Source organism: Sinocyclocheilus grahami, unplaced genomic scaffold, assembly GCF_001515645.1.
Source record: "Sinocyclocheilus grahami isolate Dianchi unplaced genomic scaffold, SAMN03320097.WGS_v1.1 scaffold52.1, whole genome shotgun sequence".
Taxonomy (NCBI): Eukaryota; Metazoa; Chordata; class Actinopteri; order Cypriniformes; family Cyprinidae; genus Sinocyclocheilus; species Sinocyclocheilus grahami.
The window spans coordinates 552,368-568,925 of record NW_015505231.1 but is presented as its reverse complement, the minus strand read 5'-3'; the positions used below and the strand labels follow the sequence as shown (position 1 = coordinate 568,925).

Genomic DNA, 16,558 nt, shown 5'->3' with positions numbered 1-16,558 from the left:
GTGTGGGTGTAGGTGTGTAGGTGTGTGTGTGTGTTTCTACCTACAGTATTTCCATGTCGGTTTGTACCCTTTGGTGTTTGTACCTGATATTGTTGTTTGTTTGTGCATCATAATCAAGCATTATTATTTCTTTGCAGGTCAATACAACCAAACAATCAACATGTTCCAGACCCCTCCAAATATTTCCAGCCTCTTCACACTGTTCACGGTGGAAACTTCCGGGTGAGTTCGAGCTGTATTTCCTGCATATATTATGAACTATACTAGTTTCCAAAGTGTTTGTTTACTCTAGCGTTCAAATATTTGCGGTCAGTAAGATTTTTAATGTTTTTGAAAGAAGCCTCAAGGCTGCATTCATTTGATCACAGATACAGTAAAAACGGAAATGTTGTGAAATATTATTACAATTACAATGCTGGGCTGTCAGAATTCTGTTGGGCCATTTCTTACCCCTCAGTCATGTGACGATATCTCACCTGTAGAGGTCTCGGATTTTTGGGACGTGTCTTTGATGGATCCCGAAGCTCAGATGTCTGCTGCCGCCTTCGTTCACTCCAATCAGGTGGACTCTGGACTGGAGAACAGCGGCACTAGTCATGCATCATCATCTGTTTTCTCTAACATGGGCTACTTCTATAGCAAATCCAATAGAGGCTCTCTTTATCTCGAATCCTGCCCCGTGTACTTCAGCTACCACCCTGAGGAAGCCACAAGCTCCACTGGGTCTTCATACAACTGTGTGCAAACCCCAAGTTATCAGACGGATCAGCCCATGAGCCCGGATTCAGGGTTCGGCATGCCTGGAGAGGAGCATTGTGAGGATGACCAAGGAGATGAAGATAGCAGTGGCGCGGAGACATGTGCGGCGGAAGGACAAGCGCTGATTTCCTTCATTATGTCGCTGTCACAGGGTTCCCACAATGCTGTCCGCCCAGCAGAGAGTTTGGCTCCGGTGGCCGTCATCACACCGAGGTCTGAACCTGTGAGAGCACCCAGCTGCAATTCCAGCTCTGAGCCTGCAGAGGGTGCCGTGATCAGACCCTCGTCCATGATTGAGCCCTGCGGGAGCGGGTATCTGACCCTGAAGGAGATGCAGAAATACAGCAACAAATCCATCTAAACGCTGGCCTAATCCGTCTCTGTCTGTATAGGGGAGACCGGGGTAAACTTCAACTCGGGTTTATTTTTGAAAGTCAGTTTCTATACCGACACATACAGTACAGTTCAAATGTTTGGGGTCAGTAATTATTTTCATGTTTTTTTAACAGAAGATGTATAAATGTATTTACTATCACTTTTGATCAATTTAATGTGTCCTTGCTGAATAAAAGTATTAATTAAAAAATATGTATAAATCTCACTGACCCCAGACTTTTGAATCATAGTGTACCTTAGAGGCTTGGCTAAAAAAAAATGCTATTGAACATTCTTAGGGTTATTGTTCAGGGGAAAAGACAGTTCATCGACCATCACATCACACCGATCACATTGACCTTTGTGACAACATGCCCCACTCTATAGAGGTAAGCTGTCAAAACGGGAACCTGACATTAAACAGCCTATTATAGGCATTAATACATTTGAAATATGAATAGGATTAGTGAAATTGAACGAAACCATTCATGAAGCAGCAAATGTATAAGAGATGGTAACATACTATCATATCAGACTGTTGTTTTGAAATTTTAAACATGTGACAACTTGCCCTGTCCTGACATTTATGAAATCTACCTTTTTGGAGGGCAGGATTCACAAAATGATTCTAGTTTAATAGCCACTGCTATAGAAAACAAACACATTTGTGTAATTAGACATTTGACTCAAACCCTAATAAGTACCTCTGTGACTGCTCCGTCTTGTGACAACTTGCCCCGGTCTCCCCTAGGCAGTTTATTTACATGAATTCTTCACAACGCTGCAAATTGTATACATTCTGTTCGCATTAATTAAATGCTATTAAAAAGCTCAACGTTCCACAACAGCTGCATTATAACAGCTTTAAAGTGTTATATTTCAGAGACCTTTGTACAGCGTCAGGATAAGCTAGATTTGAAGGCATGTTCTGGGTTAAACATGACTTAAGCTCTATTTGAATGCCAGTGCCACTGCAATAAGGATGCTATAGAGAAATTTACTGCTCAGATAACGGTCAAGTGATTGCTACACTTTTGTTTGACACATATGAAGGAAGCAGTGCATTTAATTTGAACATATCTTATAAGTTTGCTTGATTGATTTAATGTTTAATTTAGCAAATGTTAAGGCTGAATATAGCTTATACAACTTTAATTGTTGGAGGTCATTTCCACCACTAACCTTTTATGTTGCTAACATTTCATATTTTAAATAGAAATATAATTGGTTAAAGTGATTTAGTTCAAGTTTCCAAATGGAACAGTTTTAATATTCAAAATCAAGCGCTAAGCATTTGCTTGATTTTCAGCTGCTATTAACTGTTATTTCATGTTTATCTGACTGCTATGAACATGGTATAAATGCTGCTTTTCAAATGTGAATTAATTGTTTAGAAATGCAGGGGCTTGTTTATGCCTGCAAGGCAATCCATGAATGCAGAAGCCTCAAGGTTGTTTGAGGTAAAAAAAAAAACACTCCTATATACTGATATCTATACGTTTTCTAACAAAGTTTTAAAGCAAGTGTATGTAGTTTTGTGTATTTTTTGCGACTATAGCAACATATAATCAATGTTAATTAAGTGGAATTCACTGTCGTAAAATATCACTGTCGTAATTATAGCTGTAGGCTACGTGTTGATTTGTTGCTGCTGTAAAGCAATCCACCCTTTTTGGTGGAATTTCGTACCCGCTCACCAAACCTACATACTTCCAGACCTGATGTTTGGGGGGAATGTGGAAAAGAAACCGAACTCAGTGTAGAAAGAAAACTGAAAACTTTTAAATCTGATATTTTAAGGTTAAATAAATAAAAACGTAGGCTACATACAGTTGCTATAAGGACAATAGTTGCATTATTTGAGCATTTCTGGATCGTAGGCTGCCTTTGAGAATAAGTGTTTTTTCCCCCCATTAAAATAAAATGTATTTTCTTTTTTCTAAACTATAAAATATGCGTTTTTGTCATTTTGTACTTGTTGCAATTACTCAATCCTTGTTTTATGTTTGTTATTTTTTTTGTACGTTTTTGATATTATGTATGTATTCTTTTATGCATGTTTCTTTATTTCAGAATGAAATAAATTCCCAAAAATATAATGGTGTGAATGTCATGATGTTTACACAGAAATGTGTGTGTGTATGTGTGTGTACCTGTTTTTCTATTCTGGTGGGGACTTAAACCTGAATACACACAGACTCATGGGGACTCGTGTCATGGTGGGGACCTAAATTGAGGTCCCCACGGGTAAACAAGCTAATAAATCACACAGAATGAAGTTTTTTGACAATCTAAAAATGCAGAAAGTTTCCTGTAAGGGGTAGGTTTAGGGGTAGGGTTGGTGTAGGGCAATAGAACATACGGTCTGTACAGTATAAAAACCATTACGCCTTTGGAGAGTCCCCACAAGGATAGCAAACCAGATGTGTGTGTGTGTGTGTGTGTGTGTGTGTGTGTGTGTGAATGAGTGGAGTTGCAGGTTGTAGGCTATGCGGTCTGACATTTATAAGTGCCAGCGCGTTTCCGTTCACCGCCGTGGAGCGAGCGCGGCTTGTGTAAGTCAAGTTGTGAGTCAAGCTCATCTCCCCTGCGTGGCCTGAATAATGAACTCCGTGAACCAAAACAAAAAGTCGTCTTTTTCTTGAGAAGGAGGAGAAAGAGCACCATTAACACGCTTTTTAGCTTGTTTATGTGAGATACGTTTTTGAGTGTGTTGTTTATGACCCTTGACACAGTTTGGCATCCTGGTCCCGCCTGGATTTGACCATAAAACTTGGGCTAACTGTTGATATCTCCACCAGGAGGCAGCAGTGAGCTCATGACTGAGGGATGAAGTAACCGGAGACATAATATCGAGGAGGAAACAAACCGCTTTTATTCATGTGAGTGGGATATAATGCTATATAATGCAATTGTTGTCCCGTCTTTCATATGCCACTGTTCGAAAGTTTGTGGTCAGTAGGATTTTTTAAAGAAAGTCAATGCTTGCTCTTATTCAGCTATGGTGCAACACATTGATCAAAAGTAACAGTAAATGCATTTCTAATATTATAAAAGATTTCTATTTCAAATAAATGGTTTCTATGAAAATATTAAGCAGAAGACGTTTTCAACACTGATAATAAGAAATGTTTCATGAGCAGCAAATCAGCATACTATTTCTGAGGATCACGTGACACTGGAGTTTTAAAAAAAAATGTTATTAATGCTCAATAACATAAGAACATTGTCAAGGAATTACATACAAACACATATAATAAAACAGAGAGAGAAAACTAAAAATATTATACAAAAAATGACAAGACAAGGAGACACAAGAATGCATACATTACCACTATTGAAACAATAACATACACACATTAATATACAGGGAAAGCTTTTAAATACATGTAATTTCTTTAAACATTTCTTCATAATATTTGATACATCTTTGGGATTTTTTGTTATTTATATAACTAAGAGATTTAAGAAGTGATATTAATTCAGTTTTAAACTGGGGACGTGACACTGGAGTAATGATGCTGAAAAAGGCAGCTTTGACATCACAGGAATAAACTACAATTGAAATATTAAAATAACAAACAGTCATTTGTAATTGTATTTTATGTCATGGAAAATAGCTGCACAATCATTGTGCTTAATATCTCTTTGTGTTCCACAGAAGAAAGAAATCCATATGGTGTTTGAATGACATTAGAATGGGTGAGCGGGGTTTCCCCCCCCCCCCATTTATTTACTTAATCAGGGACAATGCACATTAATGTTACATAAAATCAATGTAAAATGTGTCAGATTTAGACAGTGTGGCTAATTTTCGTCTGTAGTTACAGAGCAGGTTGACGTGGAAAAAATACAAAATTCAAACCTCAATGACTTTTTATACTTTTAATTCTGTTGGAAGTCTATTCATGCGTTCCTCTCAAGGCAAATGATGGGTGAACTATTCCTTTAATTTCTTAAACACTTAAACATTCCAGAAAGTTCTTACTTAACCCAGTAAGAAAAGCTTCATAATCATGTTTTTCACAGATCCTGACGCTAACGGAGGATAATTATGAGTGCAAAGCTGCAGAGGAGAATGTTGGACAACAATATTGAAAGGAAAAGGAGGCAGCAGATGGAGAGGAATGCAGCACGGGTTGAGTAGAGGACAAAATCAGCTTTTTGTCAATCGGAGGTCAATGACAGACTTTAATTTTCTTTCCATATGGAGAGAATGAGATGATCACTATTGCATAAGTAACAGGAATTTAACCAGTGACCCAGACATACTAATGCAAAACAGATGAGTCTGTGAATTCGAAGAAGGGTGTGTTTTACATTTAATAATGACAGAACCTCAAAAGTCCTTCTTTTATTACTCTAGATTTTTTTAATGATCCAAATGTGCTGAAACATAAAGCCGAACATGCAGTATTGGCCATCATTTGTGAGCTCTATTATTAATGTTGACTCTTAAACTACTCCAACCACATATTGTCTTATTTCGAATTATTAGTGATTGCCTTGCAATCTTAGGTTACCTTGAAGTAACCCCCCAAATGATTATTTTAGTGTATGGGGTAATCTCTAGTAATTACTATTATTTTTATAAAGATACATAAATATCTTTTAAGTATAGAATATAGTATAGCATATATATTTATATTTAGATAAGTAGACATGTGTGTACGTCAAATTTTATTTAAATTGTGGGGATCAGCCGATGATTGAATGAGAAAAACTGCTTAATAAACATGCAAAACAATGTTTTAAAGAAAGTGTAAAAATGCATGGGTTTGATAGGGTTACATGGGTAGATAATACCATTAACTCAGTATAAAACTAGTTAAAAATCACAATTGGAGATGAACACAGGTCTCTAAAGACCTAAATATGGGTTATTCATAACAAGCCGCATCCTGCAAACATGCATGCAACAGTTCATATTGAGTTTATGTTTGTGTGTACTTATAAATGTTTATGTTCACAACCGTTGTGGGTTTTCACATTGTTCACTCAGTTCTAACGTAGAGCAGGGAAACGTTTGAAAGAAACAGACATAAAGTTCTGAAAGCAGCTTGTTTGGACACTCTTCTGACTAGTAAACGAGTAAAATAAATAGGAAAGTCTGTCTCAGCTGGCAGGCTGATTGTGTTGTATGTTCAGGAAAGGGATGGGAGAAAGACATTGAGGGTGAATGAGAAAGCAAGAAAGGGAGGGAGAGAGAAAGAGGGAGGGAGAAATAAGCTGACCAAGGATTTTTCCTTTTCTCTCTTTCTCTCTTTCTCTTCTCAGCTCACTGACCCAACTGCAGCTGCAAACGCAACAAGTACTGTAAGTTTTGCTTACACACACACACACACACACACACATGCACTTACAATCACATCTGAAAGATCAGATATATTCTGCTTCATAGTTCGTTTAGGTCCATTCTCAAAGGTACCCGAAAAAGTGCTTCAGCTTACATGACAAAAACGAGTTGTGTCACTCATAAAGTTATCCCTATTCTTTCGGAGTAAACCCTGAAAGAACCCTAACACTATTTATTGCAAAATCAGCCATTTGTGGCCTAACCAAAAATGAAAATTGGATGAAAATGTACTCAAACACAGGCCATCCAAGATGTAGACGAGATTTGTGTTTTTTATAATATTTTTCATCAGAACAGATTTGGAGAAATGTAGCTTTACATCCCTTGCTCACCAATGCGCACTTGCTCTGCAGTGAATGGGTGCCGTCAGAATGAGAGTCCAAACAGCTGATAAAAACATCACAATAATCTATTAATGTCTTGTAAACTGAAAAGCTATGTTTGTAAAAAACAAATTCATCATTAAGACATTCATAATGCTTTCTCCAGTGAAAAAGTTGTGTTGTCTGAATCAGGAGAGAAATATACACAGATCAAGCCCTGTTTACAAGTAAAACACAGTAAAATAAAGTAAATAAAGCATACAGCTTTTCACTTCACGAAGTGTTAAGGCTTGTGGATTACTGTAATGTTTTTATCAGCTGTTTGGACTCTCATTCTGACGGCACCCATTCACTGCAGAGGATCCACTGGTGAGCAAGTGGTGCTATGCTGAATTTCCAAATCTGTTCTGAAAAAGTACATTTTCAGCATATTTTCATGTTTGGTTGAACTATTCCTTTAAACCACTTACAGCATTCACAGGTGCCGTACATGATGTCTCAGAGTCAAATAACATTAGCACAAACTTTAGCAAATATTGAACATCTCATTGTAGCCAAACTTTGACCCCAATGATCCTTGTTGGATTTTAGTTTTCCCCGTTTCCCAATCTATTGCTTTTCTGGCACAAGTGCTGTGGGATATTTGTTCTGAACCGCAAACTAAGTATAAATGTAATTCAGCTGGGAAATAAGGCGTAGGCTGAATAATGTGAATATGTGTTTTCAGCTGCTTTCTTCCCCTCTGTGAGCCTCAGTTAATATCTGCTCCACTGGAGGCCTACTTGGTGGACAGGAAGTGACAAACCTGGCAGGAAAGGTGCTGATGTGGCGAGAACTGCATGAGAGTTGCTTTACGTGTCTATGCATGCACATATGTGCATGTGTTTGTTACATATATGGGAATGAAGCCTGCAGCAAATGTGATCTGTGGAAATTCTGAGCTGAGGTCACAATTGGTGCCAAAATTGTATGTTGACAAAAGACAAAGAAATAACTGAACCTAAGATAAGTGTCTGAGAATGTCTTTTGTCATTTTAGAAGCTGTGATTTGAGGTTCTGGGGACTTATTTTAGTTTGCCAGAATTTGTGCTTGTGTATTTACAATACTGAAAAGCCACAAGCCTTTCAATATGGAGCTCATAATAGTATTTTATTTAGAGGCCCAAACTAAGCAAAAAATATCCAATTTAGTGCAGTATCTGATATTTTTATGGCCATAAAGTCAGACGCATTTCTGATAGCTTTTATATAAATCAATGAGAACTTGATGCTAGAACTGCTAGAACAGTATAGCAGGCTACTTCTACAAATTGCATATAAATATCAGTCGTCACACAATTTTTCCCAATAATATGCCTTATTAAGATGATATTTAAATGCTTAGTGTTATGTGCAGAGCTCTAGTTTTTATTGTAGGGACAGAACATATAATGCAATGCAATTCAACAATGACTGAGAGATGACGTTCCTCAAAAGCTTGAGGTATCATGTCCGATAATCACATTTTAAAATGTTTTTTTTTTCTAAAATATTATGTATGGATAGTCCAGTAAGTGTTCATCTTGAAATATTGCAAAAAATTAAATACAAATAAAAATAAATAAAAATCGATCTTTAATTTGAATAATCTTACATTGATCATATTGATCATTTAGAAGCCTGTGTATCAAATATGATTCAGTAGGCTTTATAGGTTGAGCTGGGTAGATTACTTACAAATTGTAGATTACAGATTACATGATGAAAACTGTAGTTAGTAACATAATCTAGGTTAGTCATTTTAGGTCATGTATTCTGACTACTTTTAGATTATTTTTTATTAAACTTGTTTTAAACTTACCATTAAACATTGAAAATATATTCCTTGAAATATGTCTTTCTTTCTGTTTCTCTTTGTGAATATAGGCAAAGCTGAATGGTATGACACACAGCAGGATTTTTAGAAATGAACATTTAAAATAGGTAAAAAGAAGAATTAGGGAGAATCAATAAATTATGAATAATTTACTGTCATTGCGTAAATGATATGTAATCATGTAATCCATAAAAAGGAACTGTAATCTGATTATGAATATTTTAATATACCCTAATTACAAGTACTTACATGTAATCAGTTACTACTCAGCCATGTTTATAGGGTTAAAGTTAGTTACGCTGCAGAAATATCTACAATATCTACCTGAATAATCCGTTTACGTAAGACTCTTTCTGACATTTTTGCTTTTTCCTTACACCTTGTTATCTGTCTTTTTAAGGTGACAAAGGTGACCGTGGAGAAAGGGGAACTCCTGGGAAGCCTGGGATTGAGGGTTCCCCGGGACCATGGGGGACTGAAGGCCTCAAAGGAGATAAGGGACAGGCTGGAGCTCCGGGTGACGCCTGCAAATCCCAGCATTCTGCTTTCTCAGTGGGCCGACGGAAGTCCCTTCACAGCATTGACAACTACCAGGCCCTGATCTTCGACACCATCTTCGTGAACTCCCCCGAACACTTCAACATGTTTGCTGGGAAGTACCGCTGCCAAATCCCGGGAGTCTACTTCTTCAATGTGAACATCCACACGTGGAACTTCAAGGAGACGTACCTGCACATCATGCAGAACAGCAGCGAGAAGGCCATCGTCTACGCTCAGCCCAGCGACCGCTCCATCATGCAGAGCCAGAGCGTCATGCTGCCTCTGCAGGAGGGCGACGAGGTCTGGGTCCGTCTCTACAAACGTGAGCGCGAGAACGCCATCTATAGCGACGATGTGGACATTTACATCACCTTTAACGGATACCTCATCAAACCAGAAACGGAGTGAGACCAGAAACTGCGGTGGGAAGGAGTGAACGGGATGTTTATGAAGTTTGAAAATGTGCCAAAATGTTTGATCAGTGGAGCAGCTTTTACAAAAATGAAAAGCATCCAAACATTTCATATTAGATTTCTGCAGTCCAAACTAAATTCCTAATGCAGAGAAATCTGCTTTTTCTACTTCAGTGTGGGGTCTTATATGAAGAGAACCGGGAAAGTTGTGGTCACATTAGCACAATTTCATTACTTCACATTAGGACCTACTACTTACAATGCAAGTTAATATAGAAGAATAAAACATCATCAGCATGCGCCCATGGTAAACAAATAGAGCAAGATGTATGGCATGATGTATGAGCTTCGTCAGTTGTGGTTTCCAACGGTATTCCTTCTTTTCACCTCCATTGTTTTAAGCTTTAGCGCCATGTCATGTTGATCGGTACGTCATTTCATGTTGAATTTTTATTGGCTAGTCAGTAGACATAGGTCATAGCCTGGGGTGACCATATGTTCTCTTTTTCCCGGACATGTCCTCTTTTCAAACATAAAAAAATGCACCCGGCCGGGATTTCTAAATCACCCAAAATGTCCGGGATTTGGCTTTTGCTTTCTAGTCGCCATTCATTGTATGCATTTTTGATTTAGAGCCCTGCGAGGAACTGTTTTCTTAATCCTGCTCCTGCTGAATTTCTGACCATTATCGCCACCTCCCGTGATTTTTGTGTCCATTGCTCCTGCAAACATTCTAATATTGCATATAATTTTCACGCATCAGGGAGCCGCTATTAATATGCGGTGTATTGAAATCTCTGTTGAATGAGCGCTCGCTGTTCACTTTCGATTTTGCGATCACACGCACTCTGTGTAAAGGAAGATCAGATATCTGTGACCCTGGACCACAAAATCAGTCATAAGTGTAAATTTTTCCGAAATTTGGCCGAGATACAACTATTTCAAAATCTGGAATCTGAGGGTGCAAAAAAATCTAAATATTGAGAAAATCGCCTTTAAATTGATCCAAATGAAGTTCTTAGCCATGCATATTACTAATCAAAAATGAAGTTTTGATATATTTACAGTAGGATATTTACAAAATCTAATGATTTTTGCCATAAAAGAAAAATCCATAATTTTGACCCATACAATGTATTTTTGGCTATTGCTACAAATATACTCCAGCAACTTAAGAAGGTTTTGTGCTCCAGGCTCACATTTGTCAATGAGCTCAGGATCTGTTAAGCATCAAATCCTCCAGTATGGTCTTGTCAGCCATCTCTCCTCTCAACCTGTGATCAGTCAAATCTGACTCCTGCAGCTCGTGTTGGATGCAGGGTTGTCAAGTGTTTTTTTTACATGGAATAGGGTTACTTTTAAACTGTTGCCATGGGTTGATTTCCCCCCCGTGGTTTAAAGGTTTGAAATGTTGCATAAATTACATTTGACTGAAATGCTTATATTGAAACATTTTTCATTCTTCCTATGATAAAACTGCTAGATGTTAAGTTTTGTGAAGGAGAGCCACTGGTAGGATGCTTTTTAGCTGCGTTTATGATCAATATGCATAACAGTGACTGTTAAATATGTATTTTAGGTATGGAAATGACATATTTTGAGTTTTGCAATTTGGGACATGGTCATTGCGCTACTTTGAGTGCTACATTGGGCACTAACCAACCAACCACACCCCAGCCCCCACACACTGTCCTCTTTTTGGAAAAGTAAAATATGGTCACCCTATCATAGCAGCAAACACACTGTGAGATGATCTGACACTGTTTATCGCAGAGATTTTCACAGTCTATCTTTGGTCACAAGACCGTGACAACGGCCATCTTTGAACCTCTTTCACAGTACGACGTAGGACCAACATTTAGGAGCCACAACCAATGAAATCGGCACTGTTGTTTCACATTGGGCATCTTTAGTCTGGGACAGCCTAAAATTGTATAGTATATATGGGATTTTACAGGGAACGGTCTCAGAACTTTGGCTAATGTTTTGGCAAGATTCTCTCAACGTTCTATAACATTAACCGAAAGTTTGTTCAAATTTGAAAATGTTAGCACAAAACTGTTATATATAAATCCATAATGGACCATTTTTTTCTGCATCATTTTAGTTGGATGTTTGTCTAACATTTTTTAAATGTTAAGTTACTTGTTTCGGAGAGTTTGCAAAAGTATCAAATCGAACGTTCCCTTCGCATAAGTAACCAAGAAAAAACATCAACTCTGGACATTTTGAATGTTTAGAAACATTCAGAAATAACGTTTTCATGGCTTAATTGGAATGTTGGTAAAACGTTTTAAAACATATTTTTGATAGCTGGGTCCATGAAGCACAGCTCATACAGAAGTCACTTTCAGACCTTACAGAGCTCTTTGAGTCAGCGCTAAGAATTTGCATGACCAACTGGAATCTGCATGGGGACATTTTTTTGGCGCTGAAACTCCCAGTCGCACAGATTTTGGCTGGATTGCCCCTCGCAAAATCAGAGCAATGGTAAATATGACTGCACCTTAACAGCATCCAAAATTAATTCCAGTGGTTCTTAAATGATGGACCAGGATCCAAAAAAACAAGCTGCAGGTCCGTTCTGTTGGTTTGTAACCGTTCTGTGGTTGACATCAAAATCTGTGTGTACAGTAGTTCAGTGTCATTTTATTTCACATGGTAGAAGATAGTTAAATTAGGCAGATGCCAACATGGTCAGGTTGTGTGAGGTGTTGTAATCTTCAAAAAACAATGAACAACTGTATGCAAAACAAAAGAAAATGCCTCTTCAGACTAGGCATCAGATACGAGGTTTGGTGCTGGCCACGTGCTTCATAGAAATGCGACAATTCATGGTGATACTAACCAAAATGTTTGACATTAGGGACATATGTGTTTAGTGTTGGATGAACAGTTCTGACCTCCAGGTTATCTCCAGATCTGAAGCCAAACCAGTTGAGCACCACTGATGTAGTCCAGATATTTAGGTCTGTGTAGGCTTTTTCAAACCAGGCAGGGTCTTCTTAAGATCCATCAGCGGCATCTGAGAAATGGTAGCTGGTTTATGTTAGCTGTGATAGGATGTTTACAAGGCGTGACTGACTGCTGCTGGTCCCTTCGGACATTAACAGGCAACTGGAGTCATAACAAACCAAGTTCACATTGAAGCATGTGGTTGCTAAAGCTGCATTTATTTGATCCAAAGTACAGTAAAACAGTAATGTGAAATATTTGTTCAGTTTTAATTGTAATTTAGTTGTAATTTTTCCCGTGATGCAGAATTCCAGTCTTCAGTGCCACGTGATCCTTCAGAAATCATTCTAATGTCTTTAGTGTCACTTTTGATCATTTTAAAACATCCTTGCTGAATCAAAGTGTTAATTTCCTTTAAAAAAAAGTCCTATTGACATCAAACTTTTAAATGGTAATTATTATTATATCTGGCTTAAGAATCAGCCATTTGTTGGTATTAGATGGGTCAGGTCCTGAGAATCTGCTTCGAGTGTGTGTGGTTGTGTCTGGCTCTGTTTATTGAGGGGAGGGGGGCTTTTTGTTGCTGTTCAACAGGATGTATGTGGCTTTCCTTTTTCAGTAGCAAGAATCCACTTGAGAGAGACTCACATGATAGAAATATAGAGAGGGAGAGCGAGATTAAATGTTCTGAAACCACAAGGCACCGATCTCTGCCCCGATCAGTGACTTCAATAGTCTTCAATAAAAGCTGGCAGTTGTTGTTTTTTTTATCTTAAAACCACTTCAGTCTGGACTGCAGAAACCGGATCTCAGGAGTGTAGAGATTTTAAAATATTAACAAGTAAAGAAATGGTGCTGAGGATAAAAAAACACACATCTGGTTGCATTGTTACCAAAGAATGAGGTGCTAAAAATAATTTTTCATTTGAACACATCAGGTGCGATAAATTACATACTTGACACATCATTTTAAAAGGTTTTTGTTTGTATATGAATAACTCAATGGTGCTTAATGTTAAAGTACTGTAAGGATGTCTAGCATTTCTTTGATTATTTTAAATGCCACAATAAAGGTTTGTTTTCACTGATGTCCTTTTGAATTATTGATGAATGCAATTGATATTTTCTTGCCCTTTCCTTATTGAAAATTGTGAATTGAAAATATAACGTGCATTGCTGCAGATGGATGTTTCAGTCTCAACACATTCCAAACCTTATTTTCTTCGTCTGTAAAAAATAATAGGCTTCAATCTCAATCCTCGATCCAATGCAGGATCTTTATGGATGGTGTTATGGATCTACTTTAAAAATGTAAAAATTCTTCCTAGAATTTTATGTTTCACCTATAATATGGGTAAAATATTCAGACCACATTTTTATTTGTGAGAGAACTACTTGTTCAGTGTGATATCTGCCACTGAGCTCGGATTTTTATCGGATAAACAGAGAGCTTGTGTTCTAGCACCCTCTAGTGGTGAGAGGAAAAATTAAATAATTTTTCATTTGAACACATCAGGTGCGATAAATTACATACTTGACACATCATTTTAAAAGGTTTTTGTTTGTATATGAATAACTCAATGGTGCTTAATGTTAAAGTACTGTAAGGATGTCTAGCATTTCTTTGATTATTTTAAATGCCACAATAAAGGTTTGTTTTCACTGATGTCCTTTTGAATTATTGATGAATGCAATTGATATTTTCTTGCCCTTTCCTTATTGAAAATTGTGAATTGAAAATATAACGTGCATTGCTGCAGATGGATGTTTCAGTCTCAACACATTCCAAACCTTATTTTCTTCGTCTGTAAAAAATAATAGGCTTCAATCTCAATCCTCGATCCAATGCAGGATCTTTATGGATGGTGTTATGGATCTACTTTAAAAATGTAAAAATTCTTCCTAGAATTTTCAGACCACATTTTTATTTGTGAGAGAACTACTTGTTCAGTGTGATATCTGCCACTGAGCTCGGATTTTTATCGGATAAACAGAGAGCTTGTGTTCTAGCACCCTCTAGTGGTGAGAGGAAAAATGAAAATAATACCAGATTAAATAATCATATCGGTCTTTTATATAGAAAAGATGACTTAGAAAGAACAAAAATCCCAATACATTTTTTTTTATTTCTCCCAATAAATACAAATTCATCCAAAAATTACTTTCTACATGTATCATTTGTGATTTTTCATGAAAAAGCAACTATAAATTTCTCAAAATATTTGACACATAAAAGAACAATCAGCATTGAGTAAAATTATTCACATTTTTACAACAATCCTGTGCAACCCCAAACACAAAAAACAGACATGAAAAATACAATCTCATTCACATTAGTTCAATAAACACAATCTGAAATGTCAGTAATTGCACAGCAATCATTAAAACAATGAAAAGACAGTGACTGCATTTGAGTAAAATCCAGTGTGCTGACTGATGAATATCTTGAAAAAAAACTGCCCTATTTGATGTGTTGGACAGTAAAACAACCATTTACTGATCATTATTCTACTGTACAGATTATGGCTTGTAGTTTCTCTAAAGGAAGTGCAATAGTTTAACATGTTGGCCCGAGTGCATATTTCTCACATCTCATGTAAACATCAAGTTGATTTTCTCTGCAGGGTCACTGACACCTCAAAGATCAGAAGACACCATGGAAAAGGAACAGTTGACAATTCTATCATATTTAGAATAAAAGATGTTTCACAAAAAAATTCACAAAGAAACAAAACGAGACATGCAACGACAACAACAAAAAAGCAATAACCATCTTTCAAAATATCACTTTTCATGCTGATATGCAAGTTTGTCTATTGTCCAATGCGCATTACTTTATGTAAATAAGAAACATCAATTACACTCTAAAAAATGCTGGGTTAAATACAACCCAGTGCTGGGTAAAATAGGGACAAACCCAGCAATTGGGCTGTTTTGACCCAGCGGTTGGGTTACTACCCAGAAGGTTGGGTTAAACATTTAACCCAACCGCTGGGTCAAAACAACCCAAGGTTAGGTTTTTAGGTTAGCTAAAAATAAAAATGTGCTTACCCTCAGGTCATCCAAGATGTAGATGAGTTTGTTTCTTCATCGGAAAAAAAGATTTGGGTAAATTTAGCATTGCACCACTTGCTCATCAGCGGATCCTCTGCAGTGAATGGGTGCCGTCAGAGTCCAAACAGCTGATAAAAACCACAGTAATCCACAAAAAATCCACACAACCATCAGTCCATCAGTTAACGTCTTGTGAAGTGAAAGCTGCATGTTTGCAAGAAAAAAATGAAACAAAACAACATTGAGGCATTTTTAACTTCAAACCATTGCTTCTGGTCAAAATATACAAGTCCTCTATCCATTCTCTTTTTCGCCAGTGAAAAAGTTGTCTTGTCAGAATCAGGAGAGAAATATGCATGCGAGAGGACAACAGGGAATGGGAACGTTATTAAGGATTGTGGACTCATATTTTGGCCAGGAGCATCGGTTTGAAGTTAAAAATGTCAAAACGATGGATTTGTTTTTTTTATAAACATGCAGCTTTTCATTTCACAAGACGTTAACTGATGGACTGGAGTTGTGTGATGTTTTTATCAGCTGTTTGGACTCTCATTCTGACGGCACCCATTCACTACAGAGGAGCCATTGGTGACGCAAATCTAGTACATTTTAATTTTTGAGTGAACTATTCCTTTAACAATGCATTCCGAGTGTACAGATCTGAGAAAAACAACTTTGCGCTCTTTAGTCTCCGTAAACACTGGCAAAAGTCTCTCTCATATTGCAGCATCTGAGCAGGTTACAAGGTTGCATCTCTCCCATGTAGGAAGGGGAAAAAGACAAAGTAGCTCAGATTTGATTTCGGTTCTCGGCCCCTGTGAGGGTCTCGGATGAACAGATGCACTGTTGCCCTCTGATCCCACAGAAGGCTACCACCCACCTTCTGACTGACTCGTGGGACAATTCAGCATTATTACTAAACCCTGTC

At 37.4% G+C, this 16,558-nt stretch overlaps 2 protein-coding genes across 2 annotated transcripts in view; both read left to right on the top strand.

The window, feature by feature from the left end:
• The window catches only part of LOC107583317 (interleukin-2 receptor subunit beta-like), a 12,653-nt gene extending 11,443 nt beyond the window's left edge, over window positions 1-1,210 (top strand). The window contains exons 9-10 of the mRNA XM_016269494.1: window positions 138-236; window positions 415-1,210. Of these exons, the coding sequence (XP_016124980.1) occupies window positions 138-236; window positions 415-1,120 (805 nt within the window). The 3' untranslated portion in view covers window positions 1,121-1,210. The remainder of the gene's footprint in view (window positions 1-137; window positions 237-414) is intronic.
• Window positions 1,211-4,832: 3,622 nt separating this feature from the next.
• On the top strand, window positions 4,833-10,382 carry LOC107583300 (complement C1q tumor necrosis factor-related protein 1-like). The gene is made up of 2 exons (XM_016269478.1): window positions 4,833-4,836; window positions 9,069-10,382. Exons 1-2 carry the CDS (start codon window positions 4,833-4,835, stop codon window positions 9,614-9,616), a joined length of 552 nt encoding a protein of 183 aa, XP_016124964.1. The 3' UTR covers window positions 9,617-10,382.
• Window positions 10,383-16,558: the final 6,176 nt, after the last annotated feature.